The following is a 25,539-nucleotide window of genomic DNA, read 5'->3' on the forward strand; positions in this document are numbered from 1 at the left end:
TGGGCGGTGGCTTCGGCCACCCCCATGGTTGGGCTGGGGTGGCCGACCACTCCCTATGGGGGAAAATGGGGTGGCCAGATTATTAAATTATTTTTTTAATTTTTTATTATTTTATTTTTTAAAATATATATAATATTTTATTATATTTTTTGAAATGGAACACGTGGTCCAGATTAACAAAAAAACCCATAAGCAATTTCCCAACGATTGCTGGGAATCCTGATCCGGGAAGAAGACCCCCAAGTTGCTCCGTGGGCTACCACTAGGTTCTGTAGTGGGTGGCCGACCACCCACTGAAATCAACGTTTTCAGGATTTTATTTTTTAAAAAAAGTTTGAAAATAAATAAAAATTAATATGATTTGTTTTTTGGTTTTTGGTTTTTTTTTTTCAAAACTTTGTGTATTCATCTTGGAATAGCTATTCCCCTCGTATGGGAATAATTATTCCTATGTAATAGCTCCTAGCCTCCAGTATTTGTAATTTTTACTTTTGAGACACTGTTGTATTTGCATTGCTTATTTGCTTCTCCTTTTTCCATTTTTCTCCCTTAGAATCTGTTTGAGTTTGTGTTTGAGAAATATAGCTTTTAAATCAAAAATAGCTTTTGAGCAAAAGCTTCATTTTTAAGTTTTTGCCAAAAGTGTTTTTTGGTCATTTTTAGGTTTTTTGGTATCTTAAAAGCGCTTTTAATTTTTTTACCAAACAATACGTTTTTCTTCAAACAGGCTTTTTAAGTGTTAAAAACATTTTTAAGTCTTTCAAATGCAATTCTAAACAGGCTCTTAATCTGATTAGAAAAAAATAAAAAATAAATAGCCCCTAGCCTCCAGTCTCCAAAGAACTAGAAAGAGAGGTAAAAAGAGGAATGAGGAATTTCATGAGAGTTTGAGTTTTAATCTTTAGAGGACTCATAACAAATTTTTTATAACATTTTTTTCCCCCTAAATAGAGAAAATCTAAAAAAAAATCACAAAAAGTTGGTTTATATATATATATATTTATGAAAAATGACTAATTAAAACCCATTTTATCTAGTTTAGCTAATGAATTTTAAAAGAAACCATACATCTGATTATCAATTTTTTTTTTTTTTTTTTTTTTTTTTAAGGATTGTATTTTTCCTAAAGATCTTATTTTTCAACTTTTTGAAAAAAAAATAAAAAAATAAAAAAGAAGAGTTTAACTTTGGTCAAGAGCCTCCTTAAAACACTACTTTTACAGTCCTCAATCCCTAACTGACACCTAAGCAAAAGCTCAAAAAATGAACCAAAATAACATAAGTCCTAATGCACTAGCCAGACCCACGCTGTGAGGAGGGTCAGACCCACGCCGTGAGGAGGGTCAGACCCACAGCGTGGGTCTCAGGCGACGTGGCATAAGTTTTCCTGGGTTGGACGGGTATTTCTTATTTTGATTTGGTGTGGGTAAGCTCATTTTCATTTTTTGCATGTTTGTTAAATGGATGATATGGCAAATGGTGATTGGGTGCTATAAAAGGGGTGGGTAGACCGACCGAATCATAGGGGCTCTCAAAAAAGAGATATGGAGAGAGAAATAGTAAGAGAAAATTTTGGAAAATGAGAGATATGGAAGAGAAATAGTAAGGGAAAATTTTAGGAAAAGAAGGATGTGGGAAGGAGAAATAGTATATTAATGAGATTGATGTGTGAACAGTGCTCGCTACATATAGCGGTACTTGTTCACAAATGCAAAAAAATGTATTTTGCATTTGAGATACATAATCCAATGTAGAGAGATTTTTAGTATTTTACATAAAAGTAAGAAATGGCTAAGCCATTGTAAGTGCTTGTGCAACTTCTCAATTCCTTTGGGTTGAACTTCAACTTCCATATAGCTTTGGGTTGAACTTCAACTTCCCTATAGCTTTTCCCTTTCCTATCCATTATTCAACATAAAATATTATTTTTGCCTTTCATTAGGGGCTATGTTTAAATTTTGTAAAAAATATGAGGGTAGGTAAAGAACTTGTATTTTGTAAAAAAATAATATTTTAATGGTATAAGAAAAAATAAGGAAAGTTTATGGAGTGTATTTAGATAAAATAAAATAGTTTTTTCCTTAATTTGAAGAAGAAAAAAAGCTACTACAAGCTTAATGTTATATTCGCTTTAGGGTCCGTTTGCAATTGCGATTTGAAAATGTGCGATTTAAAAAATGTGATTTTAAAATGTGCGATTTGAAAATGTGATTTTTAAAAACGCAGTTAAGAGTTTGGCAAAATCACGATTTGGCTTTTAACATCGCAGTTTAACCTTTAAAATTGTGAGTTTTCAGAATAGCACCTCCTTACCTTCGATTGGAAAATACAAATTTTCTGTGTTTTCAAATCGTAATTTTTTTAAAACGCAATCCCAAACAATCAATTTTTTGCGATTTGGGTTAAAATACATTTTTTATTTCTATGAAATCGTAATGTCAAACACACCATTAATATTAAATAGGAAAAACTACCTTTTGCCCCATGAACTACAACGCCTTAGCACTTTCCCCCCATGAACTACCAATAGTGACACCCGACCCTTATGAACTACTATTTTGTGCCCAAAACCCCATTCTGTCAGTCAAAGGCGTTAATTCAAATGGTCTACCTGTCACTTTGCCCTCATGAACTACAATTTATTGTCACTTTGCTTCCATAAACTACAACGCATTGTCACTTTGACTGTCTGAGTTAATACCTTTGACTAACGGAATTGACTTTTGACTGCCAGAAGAAGGAGTTTTGGGCATAAAATGGTAGTTCATAGGGTCGGGTGTCACAGTTGGTAATTCATGAGAGCAAAGTGAAAATACTTTGTAGTTCATAGAGGCAAAAGATAATTTCCCCTAAATAGTAGGATACATAGTATGACACGAATTACTTTCTCAGTTTACTATATTTATTGTTCTCTTCAACATGGGCATTTTACGTTCGTTTGATGACCATATGGTTTTTAACTCCTTGAACTGAAACATATGATACAGACAATAATTTTCTTTAATAATTTAGCACAAGCCTAGTTTTTTTAACCCTCCAGTAAGAGATGGGCAAGTAAGGATGGCACACTAAAGAGAAAGATAGACGAAAACACTGGATCAAATCCTATTTCTCTTTTTTTTTTTTTTTTTTTTTTTTTTTATATGTCTACACAAGAAAGAGATGGAGATTCGAACTAGTGATCTTCGCTTTATAAAACATGGTTCCTAGCCGATTGAGTTATCCCTTGGAGACATATCCTATTTCTCTCTCACTCATCGTTAAAAGTCCCTTTTTCTAAAAAAAGAAAAAAAGAAAAATTCATTTTACCCACAACATCGTTTCATTTAAAAAGCCAAATTTAAATCTCAACCGTCCAAATAACTACAGTAGATAGTGAAGTTTTTTCATTCAACGGGCTGGCAATTTTGACACGACCCGTAAACCCGACACAAAAAAAAGGTATTGGGTTTGGTCTTATCGGGTTCGGGTCTACCCGGTTAATTCGTGTCTGGCGGGTCTACCCGGCGGGCCTGGCGAGTCAACCCGCCAGACATGGTTATTGTTCGGGTCTGGCAGGTACCCGTTAGACCCGGTTACTGTTCGGATCTAGCAGGTAGCCGTTAGACCCGGTTACTATCCGGGTCTGATGAGTACCCACCAGACCTGGCTAAAAAAAAAAAAAAAGTAAAAAAATGAGCATATTTGTAGTGTTTCATAATTAATATCTTTGATTACATGGGATGGATCATAGATCCTTCAAGACTTCAAGTGGACAAGTATTTTGTAATGAATTATGAATTTAATGTTGATGTAGTTTTGAGTTTTGTTTTTTATTATTATTATTATTTTTTATTATTTTATTATTATTATTATTATTTTGTTTTTGTTAGCTTTTTTTATTATATTTTTCTTTATTGCTGTGATGGAAATGTTGACACATTTTACCTTTCAATCTCATTCATATTTTGATAATTTTGAAATAGAAATTTTAGTTTTGTCTCTACTTAGACTTTAAGCTTTATGAGGTATGGATGAGGGCCAAGTGGCTTACTAGTAACTAAGTGTCCAAGCCAACCCCTCGAGTAGGTCTGACTTAATAGATTTTGAGGCCTAAGCCAACAAATTTAGGTATGACCTTTTTTATATTTAAATATTTAATTAAATGATTTTAATTTAAAAACATTCTTTTTGCCCTTAATTTTTTTTTTTCAAATGATTTGCAAAATTCATCTATGTTATGAGATATTTAATTTCTACAGATTACAGATATCATATTTTGTGTTGAAATATACATAATTCATTTTTAGTGGAATGTAATTTGAACAATTTCTTTATAATAAAAATTATTTTAATAAATGAACTTAGTCAATATGCTTACTTGTTTTAAGTTTAGGTGAAATCATGAGTTTAGTAATTTCTTTTGAAGTATAATTACAGTCACTTTCCATTTTTTTTTTGTTTTCTTATCATTTATTAAAGCCTTTAATATCTTGGAATTCAATTTTTTGCATTGACAGTGTATTGATGTATTATTATTACAATTTTGATTTTGATTTTTTTTTTTTTTAAATTTTATAGTTTAGGGTTTTAACGGGCCGTGTCGGGTCGTGTCTACCCGATTAGACCCAGTTATTTTAAATGGGGTAAAACGGGTCGTGTCGGGTTACCCGACTACTTTCGTGTCATAATCGTGTCAAACCAAATTACCCGTTTAGCTAAACGGGTCGTATCTGTGTATATGCTAATCGTGTAACGAGTATCCGCAGGTCGTAATCGGGGCGTGTCATGTACTCATTTTGCCAAGTATTTGGAAGCCGTATCCGGAATTTCGCGTCTAATTTTAACCCCCCTCTCTCTCTCTCTCTCTCTCCTTGACGGAGAACGGCTCTCTCCGCGACGGTGCTCCCTCTCTCAGACGGAACGGCTCTCTCTTTCAAGGGGAACACCTCTCTGTCTCTCTCCTCCACAGCAGACGGCTTGGGTCTTCAACCTCTAAAAGGTAGGCTTTTCGATCTCTCTCTTGCTTAGCCGGTTTGGGGTAGAGAAAAGCTTAGGCTTTTCGATCTGGACTTTTAGGGTTAAGTTAATAGCTTCGATTTTTTGTTATTCTTTCATTCTTCTCCCTAACTCTCTCATTCTTATTTTGGATATTGGCTTTTGTAAATATAGGTTTTTGAAAACAGAGATCGAAACCCTAAAAAAGAAACTCTCGAAGATTCACTGTCCTCTTAATCTAATCTCTCAAAGGTACGTCAGCCCAGTCTTTCAATTTCGTTTTCTTTGTTTTGTTTATCTATTGTATACTGTTATAGGATTTGAATGTTTAGTATTTGACTGGTATAAGCTAAGGACACTAGAGCCAACCCCAGCAATAAAGTATGGAAACTTGTCTAGAGAAGGCGGCCACAATGAGTAACTGAAAACTGATCTGGTGCATCATTCATAGTATTATTGTGTAAACCAAGTAAATGAAGTGTTTGAAAAGGATGATAGGGTTCTTCGAACCTTATAATCATAGTAAGGTTTAGACAGTTTACTATATTTTAAATTCATAAGTTAATGTGCTAGATCGATCATTTGCAAGGTTATATATATAACTACATCCTACATAAGTGACAGAAACCAGATCAGGATAGGACTAGAGCTTAAAAAGGAAAGAGAGCTTCATATTCAGCTTAGAGATAGCATGATTCTGTTAATTGAGTGAGATTACATGCATGCAGAATGCACAATTAGAAATTCATTAGGCACTTTAATGAGAAATTGGGGTTTTCATTCTCGTTGTATTCAAGTTCTTTTCAGTAGTTATGTGAAGAGATGACTATTTTTGAAACCCTTAGTTAAGTAAACAGTTTAAAAAAAGGTAAAATTTACTTTTTTTTCCATAGTTCTGATAACAATTTGCAATCCGCATTGACAGGGCTTGGCTTGTGACTTTTCACACTCAAGATTGAATCATCTAATTAAACCTAGATATTTAGGCTCCTATCACTCTGAATATGAATGAACTGCCTTAGCTGAATAAACTGATTGCTTCCTTGGGCTAGTTTTGGATTTTCTTTTTCACAAATGTGTATCTGCCTATTAATGCTTGTTCTACTCTAGAAGTTTCTTTTCACTTGCTTATTATTATTATTATTATTTTAAATGAGTCTGACTTGTTGTACGATCACAATACCCATCTATTTCCTAAATTCTCATTTAGCTTTTGAGTCCTGCCAATAGTTCAATTGGGTTGTAACAAAATATGGATACTTCAAAAGTTCGTTTAAGAATTGCTTTGCTAGGAAGGGATTTCTATTCTCTAAAGCATCTTGGATAACCCTTATATTTGTCCTGCTTTAGGTGAAAACAGTTAAGGAAATGGCTGAGGGAGATGAGGACTTGCCGAGGGATGCAAAGATTGTAAAGTCACTGCTGAAATCTATGGGTGTTGAGGACTATGAACCTCGTGTTATCCACCAATTTCTAGAACTGTGGTATCGATATGTAGTTGATATATTGACAGATTCACAGGTCTACTCTGAGCATGCTGGAAAGGCTGCCATAGACTGTGATGATGTCAAGCTTGCCATTCAGTCAAAAGTCAATCTTAGCTTCTCCCAACCACCACCACGAGAGGTAACTTTGGCTTACAATCTGACATACTATGCTAAACAATCTATGTCTTGGTCTTTAAATTTCATTAGAAATTGAATTCAGTTTGCCTTAAGCTAATGGCAGTATATTTATTGAAGTTTGATTTCTCTGATGTGCAATATGGAACTGATCTTTGAGAGTTGTTGAAGTTAAAGAGCTAATAGTCTCTTATAAGATTTAAGTTGTTAAGAACTTTGGCTCTTGGAGGCAGCTTCCATGGACTTGCAATTGGATATTTGAAAATTTTGAAAAGCACAATACAGACCCCAAAAGTACAAACAGCTAACAAACAGCCTAACAAAACAAATACCAGCTATACAACTGTACATCCAACTTCAAAGCATACAACTGAGACTCTATACAATTGTCAAAAATCAAATACATCATCTAATCTGCACAACAACAAAACTGCACAAAAGCACAATCTGCACTGCAAAAGTCAAGCAACAATCTCTACTAAAGAACTGCTCCCCTCTACAAACTTGTTCCAGTCCTTGAATCTCCAGACAGTAACCAACAAGAAACTAACATTCAGAACTAGGTAGCTTTATAACAGAGAACTAGCAACATGCATTTCAGAAACCTGCTCCAGCAAGCCTGCCTCAAACACCAGAAATCAGCGACCAACAGGAAATCAAATCAGAATAAATGAATGAATACTCCACCTATTACAAATGGCCACTTTCTCCTCATTCTTGAATTTTTCTTTCTCCATAATTCTAGTTCTAACCTCCCAGCAAATTTTCTGTAACAGTTTTTCTTCTGAGCTTAGATGTTTACCAAATTTCACATCGTAGCTATATATCTCCATATGTTGTAGACTGCCGAGCCCAATGCCAACTTACACACAACATCCTTTAGCTTTTTGCCGTGCAATTCTCCTCCAGTGCATTTCCTTAAAATATCCTCCCAATTCATATGAATTCTAACTTTTTAAGCTAATGTTGTATTAGTAGTTTTGGCCTTTGGGGCATGAGGCATTGTTTCCTTAACTATTTCTTAATGTTTTCCTGGTTGGTTTGGGTTATTGCTATTGCCACAATTTATGTAGCAAATCATCAATTAAAAACTATTGGATTTTGCTTGAATATTTTGCAACAATAGGATCTACATGAGTTTTTAATGTATAAATGTCATCATACTCACATTTTATGTTCACTTGACAAGATTTGGATTTAAACTCTCTCAACCCGTTAATAACCAGTGTTATTTTATGCTGAAATATATGTGATGTATATATTCAATTAATCATCCACCAGGTCCTACTAGAGCTGGCTCGAAACCGGAACAAAATACCATTGCCAAGGTTAATAGCTGGTCCTGGTATTCCACTCCCGCCTGAACAGGACACACTGCTCAGCCCCAACTACCAACTTGCAATCCCAAAGAAGCAACCTTCCCCTGCAGTTGAAGAAACAGAGGAGGACGAAGAGGGTGTTGATCCCAATCCCTCACAAGAACAGAAGACAGATATGCCACAACATACTCCTCAAAGAGTGTCCTTTCCTATCACAAAACGCCCCAAGTGAACCTTTTGAACTGTGTAAGAGCAATTAGATCCATTGGTCTTAAGCAATAGAAAAAACATCAACATGTCCACCATAATGTTGATTTCTTTTGGAATGAAGTATGACAAAATAATTTGTTTGATCCAGTGCCTATTCTGTCTGCTTTCATCTAGATTTCCATTATTGTATAATATTCAGAAAGTTATTCAAATTGCAGAGCATATGAAAGCAGAATTCTGTTCTTGTTTAAGATTTAGAAAGTGATTGAAATTGCCTGAAATTTCATGCTTTTCGTTGGTGGGGAGGCTGGTAAAGTTCAGTATTACAAAAGGTGGGAGAGCTTCAAATTGCAAATACTGGTGACCGTATTCTGTTCTGATGAGCATCGCTGATGAAAGTGCTCCATTCATAAATCGATGCCTAGACTTGTTCGAGAACAAGCTCTGCATGAAATTACTTGCTTCCTCTTATAAATTATTTTAGAGTTGTATTAGAATGTGTATTTATATTCATTTGCAAATGCTGGTGACTCTATTCGCTGCTGAAAGTCCCCCATTCATAAATGAATATCTAGTGACTTAGCGGAAGACTAAGGTAACTAATCAAAGAGCAATGTCTTTGATTCTGCAAGGAGAAGCGTCTTCATCTTCTACCGAAAAAGATAAAATCAAGCCTGCAGGCTAAAAGAAAAATAAAACTCCGTAGAGTATTTGAGAGAAACTTCTCTGATTTGATAATAATTCAATTGATTGAGTTTTACAAAATAAGCAAGCATATTTATAGAAGATAAATATTTGTAGAGAAAGTAAACCTACTTTTAGTAGAGAAAGAAAAAGCTAATTCTAATTGAGAAAGTAAATCTAATCTTAATAAAAAAGTAAATATAATCCTAATAACAATAGTAAACCTAATCTTAATAAGGAAAGAAAAATAATTAAAACAAATTTAACCCTATTAAGGAAAGGAAATAAGGTCCTAATAAAATAAAAATAAATCATAATATAAAATTGACAATCAGTGAGAATCGTGACAATCTTTCTTTTTTGTACTTTCATGGTTTAAGAACGAATAAAATTTTGATTAAGCGGCACTGCTCTAATATTATTTTTGATATTTTCCTTATTTTCGTTTTTATCGAAAATGTAGGTAAATATCGTCCTACATCAAACACCCCCACTTGAAAAAACTTGTTCTCGAGTTTTCTTTGGGACATGGCACGCGCAGCTCCTCCGCAGAAATATATTTTGAAAAATCTACATAGATTTCATACGTTTTCTCATTTTCTTCATTTTCCATAAAAATCCCCCTAGCAATTTCTTCATGGACGTCATCTTCAACTTCACCGTTATCCTTCAAAGGACCACCAATTTTTGTGGTGATCGTAATGAGTTGCACCTGTGGTGGAGGAGGTTGCACTTGTGGTGGAGGAGGCGATAGCTGTTCCTCCATTGATGTAGTCGTAGGAATCAATGATGGTGGCTGCACATATGATTTCTCTGACGGCAACTCCACTTCTTCAACCAACTTAACATCTTCCACAACTACTTCACTATAATTAAAATTCTCTTCATAGGCAAAAGACCTATTTGGAGAGTTATGAAGATATTATGGACATGACGAAAGTGGCTTACGTCATCCTCACGGAATCGGTCAACATAAGGATACCAAACGGGTTCCCTTCGGATCCCATAGTCATTTGGTGGTAGGAACCGGGCATTGAGTAACTGCTTCATCTTGGGCCAAGATGTCACGAGTCTTTTTTTTCCCTGGATCGAGAGAGCTTCAACCATTCCCACCAAGCGGATGCTCCACCTTTGGGCTTATAAGCCACCAACTTCACATTCTTTTCTTCCGGAATACACATGTACTCAAAGAATCTTTTTACTTCCATTATCCAGTCAAGGTAATCTTCAATGTGAAGATGACCATCGAATGAAGGGATATCGATATTCATTCGGTACTCCCGGGCGTCTTTGTGATTCCAATGGGCACGCATCTGCCTGTGTTCAAACGACTCGTACCACTGGTGCACCTCCTGTCGCATCATCTACGCCGTTTGCCGGAGCTCTTGGAATTTGGCTCTCAAAGGAGCCTCTGATCGCTTGATGTATCGCTGGTAGTCGAATCTCGAAACAACATCTCTCTCACGAACGGCGTCGTTATAGAAGTTGTTGTTGTATTATAAGTTGGCCATCGAATCCGGATAATGCTAACTCGGATACCCCATAAATTTGGCTCTTGAAAGAGCCCCTCCTCCTACAAGCAGCGTTGTTGGAAAAGTTTGTCACCGTTGCGCTAATTAGGCATGATCAGGATAAAACCTTCTTTGATACCAATTGACGTAGCGGAAGACTAAGGTAACTAATCAAAGAGCAACGTCTTTGATTCTGCAAGGAGAAGCATTTTCGTCTTCTACCTAAAAAGATAAAAACAAGCTCATAGGCTAAAAGATAGATAAAATTCCGGAGATTATTTGAGAGAAACTTCTCTGATTTGATAATAATTTAATTGATTGAGTTCGACAAAATAAGCAAGTCTATTTATAGAAGAGAAATACTTGTAGAGAAAGTAAATCTATTTCTAGTAGAGAAAGTAAAAGCTAATCCTAATTGAGAAAGTAAATCTAATCCTAATAGGAAAGTAAACATAATTCTAGTAACAATAGTAAAACTAATCCTAATAATGAAAGAAAAATAACTAAAGCAAATCTAACCCTATTAAGGAAAGAAAATAAAATCTTAATAAAATACAAATAAATCCTAATATAAAATTGACAATCAGCGAGAATCATGACAATCTTTTTGTACTTCCATTGTCTGAGAACAGATAAAATTTTGATCAAGCGGCGTTGCATCAATATTATTTTTTATATTTTTCTTATTTTCGTTTTTACCGAAAATATTGGTATATATGGTCCAACATCACCTAGACTTGTTTGACAAGGAGCTCTGCATGAAATTACTTGCTTCCCCTTATGAATGGGATGCCGTTGTGGAGAGTGGGGCAAGGGATTGGAAGGGTAAAGGGTTGAAAGCTGTTTTATGTAGGCTGGTTTTGAGTGCTTCAGTTTACCGCATCTGGAGGGAGAGAAATAATATTAGGCATGGAAATCGGTTGCTTACCGAGGAGAAGATTGTTCAGAAAATATGCTGGGAAGTTAGAACACAGGTTATGTTAAAGGGCAGATTTCCGAGAAGCAAGAAAAATGAAGATTTATGTAACAAATGGGACCTATAGGAGAATTATTTTGGAAACAGAGTCTGAGTAGGGTCTGCTGGTGAAATTGATTTCACTGCTGTGGCTGAGCAGAGTTTTGAGGCTGGATAGCTGTTGTTTTCTGAGCAGTGACTTTGGTAGCTGCTCCAGAGTGTAGTTGAATGTTGTGTTTTGTTTTCTGGCTTAGAGTGTGGCTTAGAGTGTGTTGGCGTTGCTGACTTGGTTGAAAGTGCTGAGGCTTTAAGGTGTTCTTTGTAGGTGCTGCAGTTTTGTTTCTCTTTAAGCCTTTTTGGCTTACTTGCTATACTGGTTTTCAGCTTAGCTTTGGGGGCAGATTGTTGATAATAGACATAGAGGCTGTTAGTAAGTGTATCTGTGTATCAGAACAGTTGAAGTTGAGGGTGTACCGATTATTTGGATTCTGTTTTGTTAGGAAATGCTTTTGTAGGTGGTGTAGTTTGGATATTCCCTACTGTATACTTTAGTTTGTTTCGTGGAGTTTCTAGCTAAAAACAGCTAGAGGGCATTGTACTTCATTGCTGATATGTGAAAGATTTACTCATTCATAAAAAATAAAAAAAAATAAAAAGGTGTATTTATAAATTAAATGAAGTATAAAAAAGAAAGAAAAAAACTGAGTTAAGTTTATTATTTTTGTTTTAGTTTACCTCATTTTCTGTGTACTTTTTTGTTTTTTCTATTTTTTTTTCCCTGTGTAATGTGGTTGCCGCTATTTAAGGTTAACAATTGTTGCATAAGAGCATATTTGAAATTGTATTTGAAAAATATAACTTTTTAAGTCAAAAATTTTTTTTAGCAAAAGTTTCATTTTGAAGTTTTTGTTAAAAGTGCGTTTTTGATTTTTGTTATTTTTTTACTTTTTGAACCCTTAAAATCACTTTTAATTTTTTTTTTAATCAAATAGGTACTTTTTTCTTCGAACGGACTTTTTGAGTGTTCAATGCAATTTTATGCCTTTCAAACGTACACTCAAATAGGCCCTAAATTTTTATTTTTTTTTTAAAGAAAAAAAAAAAAAACTATGGAAGGGTGTGACGGACACAATCAACAATCTTAACCAGCAAAATAAGGTTATTAATTTGAGTAATCGTACATACCACACCCCTATCTCGAATAATGTTATACATCACACCATTATTTCGTTCTTATTATACTGGGCTATATGGTAATGCTTATCCGTCTTTGGATCATCTATTGTTAAAAAAAATAAAAATTGTATTGAAGAGACTGCAAAATCAGTTCAATGAAATGTAGCGAGACACTGCAACATCACTCCAATGAAATGTGGCCTAATATGTAACATTTATCTATTAATTTAGTATCCAAAATACTTTTAAGTAATAAACCTTTTTTTTTTTTTTTTTTTCATTATATAAATCTTATCATAATTGTGTCTTTATCCTGCAGCAGAAGTCAGAACCATATAAAATCCACGCCAACCTCAGGCTTTCTCCCCCCTCCCCCTCCTCTCTCTCTCTCTCTCTCCTTGTATATAAACCCAACTCTCACCTAAAATCTCACTTACTTCCATTTTCCCGCCCACCTCTCAAGCATTGCAAGAACTCTTGTTCTCTTCCTTATGGTTTTTCTCCCCCACAATAGCAGGTATTCCCCGTTTGGTTCCCGAGAAAGTGCGAGAAGCAGCCAAAACTAATGATAATTACAAAAAGCTCCGCTTAACTGATCCAGATAGTCAAAAAGCACCACTAATTGGCTTAGTAAGCGCATTTACACTATTTTATTTTTTTTACCCATTTTCATAGCTAACAAACAAGGCGTTAAGAATAAGAAGGTCGTAATATGTTAATTAATTTTCGTTAGTTTTGAGCACATTTGGAATTGTTGATTTTGTATTTTGATTGAATTTCTTTGTAATTATTATTGTTTCTTTTCCATTGTTGCAGTTTGACCCTTCGAATGACGTTTCGCATTGTTCCGTTCCTCGCGAGATTTCTATCCTTCTTCCTTCTGGTCTCTGTGCCTTTCCCTTGCAGGTAAACAAAGCTAGGGTTTCCAATTTCTTTTAACCAATATTAATTGCCTTGCTTGGTTGCTGAGAAAGCTCAGGGACAAGGAAACAAAAATACCATTTTGAATTTTACATCCTTAAAGTTAACAGATAGACAGCTTAAATATGCTTTGTTTGATGTTTTATGCTAAGTTCGGTTGCTAAAAAATTGCAGCTTATGAGCGTGAGAAGAAGCACAGCAGTGTTATATTAGTCGAAGAAAATTTATGAACCACCAAAGCACAGGATACTTCTTATGAAAAGAATAACAACAATTTTAGTCATTTACAATCAATATACAGAAATTTAAGTACATTTTGTACCCTGTTTAGTTGCTAAGGAACCCCGTAGAATGAAAGAAAAATGAGAAAGAGTACACACATGTATATATAGAATTTTGATTCATTAGCAGTCAGAGTCTACCTTCATCTGAACTTTTTCTTACAAGAAAATTGTGAATGACTTGTATTTTCCTCAAAATTATTCTGCTTTTTTTTTTTTTTTTTTTTTAAATTTTTTTTCAGTCAATGTCTATCATTTTTATTTGTCTTACTGGCCTGCTATGTTATGCTCGGAGAAAATAGGTCTTCAAGCAATGAAAGCACACATATGGAGAAAACATTGGCTATGATAAAACCAGACGGAGTGTTCGGCAATTACACTGATAGGATAAAGAATGCCATTTTGGGGTCTGGTTTCAGCATTTTCAAGGAGATGATTGTTCAGCTTGATGAGGACAGTGCAGCAACCTTTTATGCTGAACATTCTTCAAAGAGCTTCTATTCTAGCCTTGTCAAATATATGACGAGGTATCTGTTCTATTTTTATGATTGTTGCATGTTGTTTTAAATTAGTTTTTTTTATTCCAAATCAGAATTGAGCTCATGAAATTGGTTCTTGGGTGGATTAACCTAATTGCTTAACCAGTGTTGGTATTTATTCTTTGGAAAGCTCCATATTTGTTGTCTGCATTGCTGCTATTTAGCAAACTGCTGGATTGAAGCAAGTTCAATTTTTCTGTTCTTAGTCTTCTTCTTCACATCTTTTCATAGTTAATGATGTTATGTACAAAAGCAACCATGCTGATAGTATGGCTTAAATATACCTTTTTAAATTCTTAATTTTTTATTTTTATACCCATGAAAGTGGTTGATACACTAAAAATTATGAAAAGCATAGTTATGCATTAACTGATGTCTTCACTAATTAGTTGACTGATGGCAATATGTACCCAACGCATCAAACTATTCATTTTTATACTATTACTCTTTGAAGCTTATAAGAGCATCCTTGTTGGGTCTTTTGAGTTATTTTGAAGTTTTGATTCAGAAGAAGTCACTGTCATGAGCCCTGCCCCTGCCATTTTATACCCTTTATACCAACATCGATGTACCTCTCATCACATTGAGGTTGGGTTTTTATACAGCTCTCATCATATTGAGTTTTGACTTTGATCTTTAAATTACTCTGTGTAGTGAATTTGCTTCTGTGATGGGATTGATTCATTCTATGGTTACTTTGGCTCTCTCTCTCTCTCCCTCTCATACACACATGCACACTGTGACTCAATTTTTATCAGTGGTCCAGTGTTGGTTATGATTTTAGAGAAGGAAAATGCTATTACTGACTGGCGTGCTCTAATTGGGCCAACTGATACGCACAAGGCTAAGATTACTCATCCTCACAGGTATGTTCTCATTTTAATCTGTGTACTTGTACCTGTTTTTCTCCGTCTTTCTTGTTCTTGTCTTACAAATATATGGTCCATTGGTACTTTGTCTTATAATTTAGGAGCCTTGAATGAACTAGTAAAATGTCATGATTTCATCAGTCATAAAGTTCTTTACTGGATTTCTTAATTATATAAGTTCTGGTTTTATATCCAGCATCCGAGCAATGTGTGGGCTAGATTCGGAAAAGAATTGTGTTCATGGTTCAGATTCTACTCAATCAGCTCAAAGAGAGATCTCCTTCTTCTTTAAAGACATGTTTGCAGGTCAAATCCCATTCTCTTTTTTCCAGTCAATATGGAAAGATGTTTATTCTTTTCTTCTCAAGCCTATACTTTTCTTAGTACAATGATGCTACACTGGGTGAAATTACACATTAACCCTTTAAATTTGGCGCTTATTCAATTGCCATCTTTCCAAAACACAATGTGATGAAATGAAAGGCAATTAGCCTTAGCTCAACTGGCGCTTCTTTCCCTTGTAAGAACAAGGTGAAGGATGAGGTCGTGTTTAAAACTTATTATTGGGTGCATGTGTAACTTACTGATAAAAACGAAAAATTGAAACCAGACCTTAGGTGTACTGAGATAGTGACCCCATACAGGGAACTGGAGTTCTTAGGAGGGATTGATTAACCATGGGGGGAGTAGATGTGGGATTTTTATTTATGAGGTGTGTTCACTAAATTTGTGCAGTGTACATCAACAGAAGTTATAAATTTCTTCAAGGAAGAAAAAAAATACAAGAAAGAAAGAAAAAGAGCATTGCATAAGAGTATTTGATGTGGTGGGTTGCTTTTGCTCTTGTATGTAAAATAAAACATGGGAAAACTTCACTTATTGCCCATAATCTTTTATCACTTTTGCAAACATACCCTTAAACTTAAAAAAAATATCAATTTAGGGTTACGATCTTTTAGAAGTTTGCAATGTCTGCCCTCCTGTCAAAATTCAAAGGTTAAATCAAACGGTTGATGAGTGAAATCTCCAAAATACCCTTAAAATGTTTATTTACAAAAATGCCTTGAATTTGGACATGAGTATTTTGGGGATTCCACTTTCTCCTTTAGGATTTAAAGTTGAATTTGGACGGAATGGTTGACATTGCAAACTTTTGAAAGATGGTAACCTTAAATTGACACTTTTTAAAGTTTAAGGGTATGATTGCAAAAGTGATGAAAGATCAAGAGTGGTAAATGAAGTTTTTCCATAAAATACTGTTTCTTCTCTATTGTGCTATCTTTACTGGAAATGACAATATCTGTTATTTACTTGTTATCTTCTGTAAAATTAGTCAACTTTTTAAGTGATGTAGCATGGGAGATTGAATTGTGATGAACTTGTGATTCAAACTTGTACATGCAATCCGTATGCTAATATTTTTCTATCTGTGAATCTGAATATATGAAAGGATAAACTTTGATCATAATAACAGTAATTTTTACCTCCTTTTTACTCGGTAGCTCCATTTCTTTCTCCACTTCTGAAGCTCTGTTCCTTGAAGACAAGGGATAGAATATATGAAATGATAAACTTTGATCATAATAACAGTAATTTTTACCTCCTTTTTACTCTGGTAGCTCCATCTCTTTCCCCACTTCTGAAGCTCTGTTCCTTGAAGATAAGGGAGAGAATATATGAAATGATAAAACTTTGATCATAATAGCAGTAATTTTTACTTCCTTTTTACTCTGGTTGCTCTATTTCTTTCCCCACTTCTGAGGCTCTGTTTGTTGAAGTTAAGGGAGAGAAAATTAAAATTTGAAATCGTAGAACTAACATTCTTCCACAATAGATGTGAGATCTTTACTCTGGCTTGCTACCTAATTTCGATATTCCCCAATCTGAAGGCTCTTATGTTTGTTGAAGTTAAGGGAGAGAAAATTAAAATTTGAAATCGTAGAACTAACATTCTTCCACAATAGATGTGAGATTCCAAATCTTAATACCCAATCTACGATATCAGCAATGAAATGGATTATTAGGTTTTTCTTTTATGGGGGGAGAGAAGAAGGTTCAATGTGTGGATATGAACATCAATTTGTGGCTCTGCTATCCTTTTATTTACATAAGTATATGACAGGATCAACTTCCTCTGCATTTTAATTCATCGAAAAAGAAGGAAAAAAAATTCCTCTGCATTTTCTTGTTTGGTTTGCTTTTTATTTATTTTACCAAAACAAATCTAAAACAGAACATACTTTGCGAAAGGTTACCAATGAAAGAAAACAGTCGGAGCTTCTGATCACAGACTCAGTAATTATGAGATCAACTTGTTAAATGAGATTGTAAACTTAAACAAGAAGGCCTTGATTTCCATAAGGCCCTCGTGTATGTTAACAATTGTCTAATACTTTATACTTCTGCAGTGCATCGTGCTTACAAAAGAGAACTTTTATATTTAATTTGGTTATTGTATTTTCTTTTGACAGGTGGAGTAGCTACTGAACATGATGAACTGTAACTGGTACAAGTCTCTTCCGTCTTTACGTGTACAATTTTCCAAAAGGATAACTGCACTGCCAATTCCTTAATGGTGGTTAAGCCATCTGTTGCTAAAAGTTGTAGACTTTCTTTGAAGTCCTCTATGAAACTGTTTAGGTTCTTGTGATATAAACAATAATACGGGCTTGTCAGTGGGATCTATAGGTTATTTTAAGAATCTTGAAATGTCAGGTGATACATAAATTCCATTGTTTTGGCGATCCAGGCATAACTGCCATCAAGATTCTACTTTTATTTGGCAAGCACTTCTAAATTAAAAGTCGGTGTAAGTCAATGCAGATTGCTAACTGTTTATTTGCTACTAATTTTTTCTGGTATGAGGTTCCTTGTACATAAGTAACCAAGTTCTAGTTAGTTCTCATTGGTTTTTATCTAGTAGTTTCTTATCTGATAAAAAGCAAAACAAAAAAGAAAAGGAGATTGGTAGTTAATCTCAATCAAGGAGGTTTTTGTGTTTTTTTTTTGTTGGCAAAAGATGATCTTATTTTTATCAGAAGATGTGATGCTGAGTTCTCCTATGAGAATATGATGCTGACAATTCATTTTTTAGAACATGATCTGAAAGTGTGGTAGGTGGAGATGAGTTGGTCTTTTAAGTTCAAAAGCCCGGTCATGACAAGTGATAGTCAGTGAATCTGCATTTATTGGAACTTAACTGATCGAGATTACTAGGACTTTGACTTGTTGGCATGGTTTATTAGTGCCGAAAGTAATGAGGTTCTTCGAAGCCAGGATAAATCTTACTTGTCTATCTGATTTTGTACATCCATGTGGTTATGCATCTAGCTAACGTTGGATGCATGCTGGTTCGCTTGGAAATTCTATACGTCTTTTGATATGATCAGAGTTAAATGTAATCTTGTTCAACTTTTGTGTCTACCACTCAAAAATCATCAATGTGGTAAAATATTAGTCTTAATTATATCAACCATGTGTAATGGGGTCTAGAAACTACTTTAACAATTATAGCTCCCCTCCCCCCTTCCAAAAAAAAAAAAAAAAGAGGAAAGCAAAAAATTTTGCGTGCTTGTTAATATTACAATCTTATGCTGTAAAATAGGGATTGTAGTTTATGTCTATCTGCCTGTTCATTAGCTTTTCATAGCTCCATTGTTGGGCTGCAACCTCCGTAAGAGTAGCCAAGATGTGAATAACCTCATTCGTATAGACCCACGTTCGTTCTCCGCTTCATATATGTGTGTTGTAGTCCCTGTTGCTTGGGTCAATTTCCCACTGAATGAAAATTTTAAACTGCAGATGTAATAGTTGCCATGTAGTGTTAGGAAATTAATCCTATTTCTCAAGACTAGTGAGATGCGAAAAATAAGAAGAATGCGGAATAACAAAGATAAACAATCACACACGACACAAAGATTTAAGTGGTTCGGCTTAACAAGCCTACATCCACAGGTGGAGACGACCTGGAGAAAATTCACTATCAAAAGATGAAGTACAAAAATAGTAGAGAGAAAATCATTCAGATCCCAAAGCCCCAATACACCCAAATCTCACTATCACACAAGAAAGATTATTCCCAAAATAGAATACAAAAGACAGATGTACAAACTCTTTTTTTGCTGGAACGGATGGCGGTTGATCTCTATTTTCTTCTCTCACTCTGCAGCACCTTTTTTCTTCTAATCACTTGTTTTTGGCTCCTCCAAAAAACCACCAAGAAGAAAACACCCTTGCTGTCCTTGTACCTCCTTTTCTCAAATTCTCTATTTTTTCTCCTCCCTTTGATGCTTCACGTTTTTAGCACACACAAATTCACCTTGTGCTTTGTTCCTTATATAGAAGCTTAACTCTCCTTTTACATGTTGGTCTAGGACTCTTACTATAAGTCAAACAAGGAGTCCAAGTATACATAGGAGAAGGACTCCAAAACCCACATGTAAAGGAACAAACCGGTTGAACCAAAAACCTCTCCTACTTGAAGAAAGAGACAAACCACTGGGTCCCACCATGACTTTTAATTCAAGTCATACTTAATAATCTCCACCTTGACTTGAATCCCATCAAGTCTACCAAAACGAGTCTCCTCCAGATGTCTCCGCCTCAGCCCCTAAGGGCAATCACATTCTACAAGTGTCCCTCAAGTCCAAGCGCCTCTTGAACTTGAGCATAGGACCTGATTTAGGCATATTACCATGCCTCCCTATATGTCCCGTCGACCATACATCTTTCTCTGATGACTCTTTCTTCCTGTAGACCCATTTGCACCCTTCAGCCTTTTTTCCCTTGGGTAATTCTGCCGATTCCCAAGCTTTACCACTCCGTAGTGACTCCACCTCTTTCGGCATATCATCCTGAACAGACGATGGATCTCTACTACTAACTGTCAGAGCAAAAGAAACCATATCCTCAAAGTCATACCTCTTTGTTGCTTTTCGACCATGTTTCTCTTGCCTCTTGCTAAAGAATAACACTCTTCTCAGTGTTGTAAGTTTCTTGAAGATTCTTTGTCATCACATTTATCCGTGAGTGAACACTGTTCATCAAGCTCCACCTCCATGAATTGTTTCTCTTTCTACACTGTACTTTCAGAAAGCTCATCTAAGTTAACAAACTCAGACTTCTTCGGTTCATGCTCTGTAACTTCAGCTTTTGCACTTGATCCATCCTTGTACATAGCACATTCATTAAAAGTCACATTTCGACTTCTAATGATCTTCCGATTTTGATCATCCCAAAATCGATAACCGAAGTCCTCATCTCCATATCCAATGAAGAAACACTTACTAGATTTACCATTTAGTTTATTCATAGCATCAGACTCAACATGGACATACGAAGCACAACTAAAAACTTTCAGATGTGAAAGATTTACCTCTTTTCCACTCCAGACTTCTTCCGGTAGTCTATGGCTCAGGGGAACGGAAGGCCCCCTATTTATCAAATATGCAGTAGTGCTCACTGCATCAGCCCAGAAAGTATTTGGTAACCCAGCATGCAACATCATACTCCGAGCACGCTCATTGAGGGTTATATTCATGCGCTCAGCCACGCTATTCTGCTGTGGTGTTCCCGTGATAGTTTTCTCCATTATAATCCCATTCACTACGCAAAACTGTTTAAACCCCCTATCTTCGTATTCTCCTCCATTGTCTGATCTCAAACGCTTGAGCTTCAAGCCCGTTTTAGTCTCAACCATGGCCTTCCATTTCTTAAAAGTCTCAAATACATCAGATTTACTTTTCAAGAAATAAACCCATACCTTCCTGCTTGAGTCATCAATAAATGTGATGTAATACCGCGAGCCTCCAAGAGATGCCACTGGTGCGGGACCCCACAAATCCGTGTGTACTAGCTCCAGCTTTTCAAGCTTAGGTGCTTTGCCAACTTCCGCGAAACTCACCTTCTTCTGCTTCCCTAGGATGCAGCCTTCACACAAATTAAAATCAATTGACTTCAACTCCGGTAGTTTCCCCTTTGACATAAGTACCTTCATCTCTTTCTCGCTCATGTGCCCAAGCCTTAGGTGCCATAGTTTTGAGTCAGCAGTCGTATCTACAACAGCATTTGTATCCTTGCTATTCGTGGTCATATAGATAGTACTCGTCTTATGACCAAGAGCCAAAATCCTAGCTTCCCTGCTGACCTTCCACTTTCCGCCGTGGAAATGAATTGAATGCCCTTCTTCATCAAGCTGTCCCACTGAAATCAGATTCTTCTTCAGCTCCGAAACATGCCTGACCTTCTGTAGCTTCCATATCGAGTCACTGTGAACTCTAATGCGAACATCGCCTAAGCCCACAACATCCAGCGCCGTTTGTCAGCCAAATACACCTTCCCAAAATCTCCACCAACATAGTTCTCGAGAATTTTACGGATCGCTGTCGTATGAAAAGATACTCCTGAGTCTAAGACCCAAGAATCAAGAGGACTGTCAATAGAGAGAAGTAGGGCATCATATACTTCTTCTGTCATTACGTTTGCATAATTATTCTCAGTCTCCTTCTGCAGTTCCTTGCAATTCTTCTTGTAGTGGCTAGTCTTGCCACAGTTCCAACACTCAGGTTGTTGGCCGAATCTGAATTTGTTTCTCCCTTTTCTGGAATTTGATCTGCCTTGACCAGAGTTTCTATCTTGTCCTCTGTCCTGAGTCTTGAGGTTTAAAGCAGCACCAGAACAAGAGGCTTCATCTGCATCTTTTATGCGAACCTCTTAACTGAGACTCAAATTTCTGACGTCTTCATAGCTCAGTTTACTCTTTCCTACAGAGTTACTCACAGCCATCCTCACTGCTTCCTAACTATTTGGCAAAGATGCCAAGACGATCAACGTGCAAACCTCATCATCAAAATTAATTTCGACCGAGGATAATTGATTTGTGATGGTGTTGAACTCATTAAGATGATGTGCCACCGAAGCCCCTTCCGCCATCTTTAGGTTGAACAATTTCTTCATCAGATGCACCTTGTTGTTAGCCGATGGCTTCTCATACATGCTTGACAAAGCCTTCATTAGACCTGCTGTGGTCTTCTCCTTTACAAAGTTGTGTGCAACTGATTTTGACAGTGATAACCTGATAACTGCTAGGGCTTTACGATCAAGCAGAGCCCACTCGCTATCATACATGTCGTCGGGTTGTTCTTCCAAAAGAGGTTGAAGAAGATCCTTCCCATAAAGAATAGCTTCAATCTGTACCTTCCAAAATCCAAAATCTTTGCCGTCGAACTTCTCGATTCCTATCTTTCCTTCTTCACCTACCATCGCTCCCACTCCAACCAACAGCTCTAATACCAGTTGTTAGGAAATTAATCATATTTCCCAAGACCAGTGAGATGCGAAAAATAAGAAGAATACGGAATAACAAAGATAAGCAATCACACACGACACAAAGATTTAAGTGGTTCGGCTTAATAAGCCTACATCCACTGGCGGAGACGACTCGGAAAAAATTCACTATCAAAAGATGAAGTACAAAAATAGTAGAGAGAAAATCACTCAGATCCCAAAGCCCCAATACACCCAAATCTCACTATCATACAAGAAAGATTATTCCTAAAATAGAATACAAAAAACAGATGTACAAACTTTTGTTTTGCTGGAACTGATGACGGCTGATTTCTATTTTCTTCTCTCACTCTGCAGCACCCTTTTTCTTCTAATCACTTGTTTTTGGCTCCTCCAAAAAACTACCAAGAAGAAAACACCCTTGCTGCCCTTGTACCTCCTTTTCTCAAATTCTCTATTTTTTCTCCTCCCTTTGGTGCTTCATGTTTTTGGCACACACAAATTCACCTTGTGCTTTGTTCCTTATATAGAAGCTTAACTCTTATTTTATATGTTGGTCTAGGACTCCTACTATAAGTCAAACAAGGAGTCCAAGTACACATAGGAGAAGAACTCCAAAACCCACATGTAAATGAGTAAACCGGTTGAACCAAAAATCTCTCCTACTTGAAGAAGGAGACAAACCACTGGGTCCCACCATGACTTTTAATTCAAGTCATACTTAACATGTAGGATGTCACATCAGTTTGTATTAGTATTGTACTAAAAACGATCTTATCTCTAGCATTTTCCTTATCCATATAGGGCTTAAATGGTGTTGTGATTACTCCGCATATTTCTATTCTTCTCTTTTGGTTTAGAGACCATAGAATTAAATGTGCCGTTAGTCTTGGAAGTTGCTTGTATTGATATTGCTACTGGTAACTTATGGGCATTACCAGAGCTCTTTGAGATTTCAAGAAATTAATACAGCGTTAGATTGTTGATTACTTTACAGGGTTGCCCCTTCGATGGAACTAAAGGATACCAACAACAACAAGGTCCTAATTCGTGGCCAAGAATGGTGGCTTTCTCCTTGTATTTGAGAGACAGAGGCCATAAATTATTATTCACATGTTAGTAAGATATTATATGCTGATTTTTTGAGGTTTTGAAGGGACCTAGTTGCAAGACGAAACATTTGCTTAACCTTAATGCAAGATACTTAGTTTATTAATTTACTGAAGATCCAATGAAAGGTGATCTAGTAAAGCATGATGGCCACCACGTTCATGGAAGATAGAGGTCCACATCATACAAGGTCTTTAGTTTATCTTGGGAAAGTGTACCACATTCCAGAAATAGTAAGTCTACTCCATCCGCTTCTTTGATTCATAAACCCTAGACATCTAGTAGATGCGATAACAGGTAACTCACATGGCTTCTATTCTTTTTCCCTCAAAAGTTGTATCTTGGTGGGAGTGATTCCTTTGGACTCTTTTCACCTCCATCTCGAGGAGTTTTCAATTATGAAAAAAATATTTTTAGGATTGCAGTGACGAGCCCAATGACGACAGGTATTTATGATATTTCTCACTTTGCTTTCGTAGCATTAGTATATATATTTATATATTTCTGATAATTTGATCTTTCTGATAATTGGATCTTTTTAGTCTTTGAAAAACGCATCTTTACACGTAGCTCATTGAGTTGTTAAACATCCTAAAATCCCCAATTACATGTTAAATCAATCATAAGACTAAACATATTTTCGTGGTGCACCTTGCTTGGAGGCGGCACTTTTTAGCATGTCCGTCGTTCAAGTGGTCCACACCAGTTTTGGTAAACTCTTTAGAATGGCTAAACATTCTGTACGAAACCTTTGTTTTTTGGTACTCTGCAAATGTGAGTGAGGAAGCAGAACAATTAACCAAGTAAATTGTGCTTATGCTCATTTTAATTATCATGGTTTGCCTAAGATACTATTTATAATAGAATAGTCCAATCAGAGAAATCTTGAAAGCAGCAATTGAATTAAAAAAGGTGGCACTTATCTTGAAGAAAAAGTTGATTCAGAAATCTATGAGATGGTGGTTGTTCTAAGCATGTATGTGGAGCCCATACACCGCTCTGAAGGGAAAAGGGTTTGGGTACTAGAGAATAATACAGATCAGGGTAGAAGTCAACCCGACCCCTTTGGTACACGTGTAGGTCCGACATAAGATGATGGGAGTTACTTTGTCGTGACACGTAGCCAACTGCCATAACCTAACCCACTATCTTTTTTTAACGTTTGTTTTTTCCTTTTCCTCAGCATAACCTAACCCACTTGCACCATTTGATGCCCCATTCCAAGCATATATTGAGATTGCTTAAATAGCTGAGGACAAGGCCTTTCATTTGTTAATACTTTTTAGAGTTTTTTTTTTTTTTTTTTTTTAAATATATATTTTGATGTGACAAAAATAAAGTAGTTTGAGTGTTTTATGTTTTGCATTGTTCATTATTGTTTTTGTTTTGCAAAAATAAAGAATAAAAGTTTTATCAAACAATTATTTTTCTTGTCAATTACCATGTACCCTAAATCCTTGGGAATGTATAACTTGCTCTATTGTTCTTATTAAACCCTTTGGATTGGTGTTCAACAAGGGTAGTCCAATATATATATAAGAGTGTGCAATGAACGACATTTTGGTTGGTTGGTAGTAATGAGATTTACTATAATATTATTAGCTGTAGATGAGTAGATGTTACACAAATTGGGAGATATATACGGTTTTGGTGGCAAATGGCAGCAAACTTTGAACGTTAGCCCCTTGAAAAGAGGGTATTGTCTTGTAATAAGCATTGAGTTGAACTTACGCAGCTAGAGAAGATTTTAGGTGGTTTTCTACTTTCTAGTCAAGTTTAGTGGCGGTTGTATCATGTATGTAGTCTGTGTTTATGAGTTTCTTTAGAAGCTCGAGTATTCTATAGTGTTAATATAGCTTTAATATTAAATAGTTCGCTACATAGCAAGACACAAATTACTTTTCTCGATGTACTATATATATATAGTTGAATTTGAGCTCTTCTTCCACATGGCAGTTGGCATGGTCCTCATTCCATCTTCGAGTTTATATATGATTGCGTTAAGGAGTTTAAAAAATGCATCTAATACGTTATAAAGTATCAAGCAAAAATGGGTTTGTCTGGTGAACAATTTAAAAAGT

General features: G+C 35.8%; 2 protein-coding genes across 4 annotated transcripts; both read left to right on the forward strand.

Annotated features, from left to right (window-relative positions):
* The first annotated feature begins 4,820 nt into the window (after positions 1–4,820).
* Positions 4,821–8,275, forward strand: LOC132188739 (transcription initiation factor TFIID subunit 9). Of its 2 annotated transcripts, none has more exons than XM_059603270.1 (4): positions 4,821–4,981; positions 5,152–5,229; positions 6,328–6,603; positions 7,881–8,275. In XM_059603270.1, the coding sequence occupies exons 3-4, from the start codon at positions 6,346–6,348 to the stop codon at positions 8,148–8,150; spliced, it is 528 nt and encodes a 175-aa protein (XP_059459253.1). In that variant the 5' UTR covers positions 4,821–4,981; positions 5,152–5,229; positions 6,328–6,345; the 3' UTR covers positions 8,151–8,275. The 2 variants fall into 2 exon arrangements, with proteins under 2 accessions (XP_059459253.1, XP_059459254.1); XM_059603271.1 differs by having other exon boundaries at positions 6,338–6,603.
* A 4,506-nt stretch (positions 8,276–12,781) lies between these two features.
* On the forward strand, positions 12,782–17,842 carry LOC132186079 (probable nucleoside diphosphate kinase 5). Of its 2 annotated transcripts, none has more exons than XM_059599869.1 (6): positions 12,782–13,084; positions 13,271–13,360; positions 13,959–14,183; positions 14,954–15,061; positions 15,261–15,370; positions 17,536–17,842. In XM_059599869.1, exons 2-6 carry the CDS (start codon positions 13,284–13,286, stop codon positions 17,565–17,567), a joined length of 552 nt encoding a protein of 183 aa, XP_059455852.1. In that variant the 5' UTR covers positions 12,782–13,084; positions 13,271–13,283; the 3' UTR covers positions 17,568–17,842. The 2 variants fall into 2 exon arrangements, with proteins under 2 accessions (XP_059455852.1, XP_059455850.1); XM_059599867.1 differs by having other exon boundaries at positions 12,782–12,971.
* Positions 17,843–25,539: the final 7,697 nt, after the last annotated feature.

This window comes from Corylus avellana, chromosome ca7 (genome assembly GCF_901000735.1).
Source record: "Corylus avellana chromosome ca7, CavTom2PMs-1.0".
Taxonomy (NCBI): domain Eukaryota; kingdom Viridiplantae; phylum Streptophyta; class Magnoliopsida; order Fagales; family Betulaceae; genus Corylus; species Corylus avellana.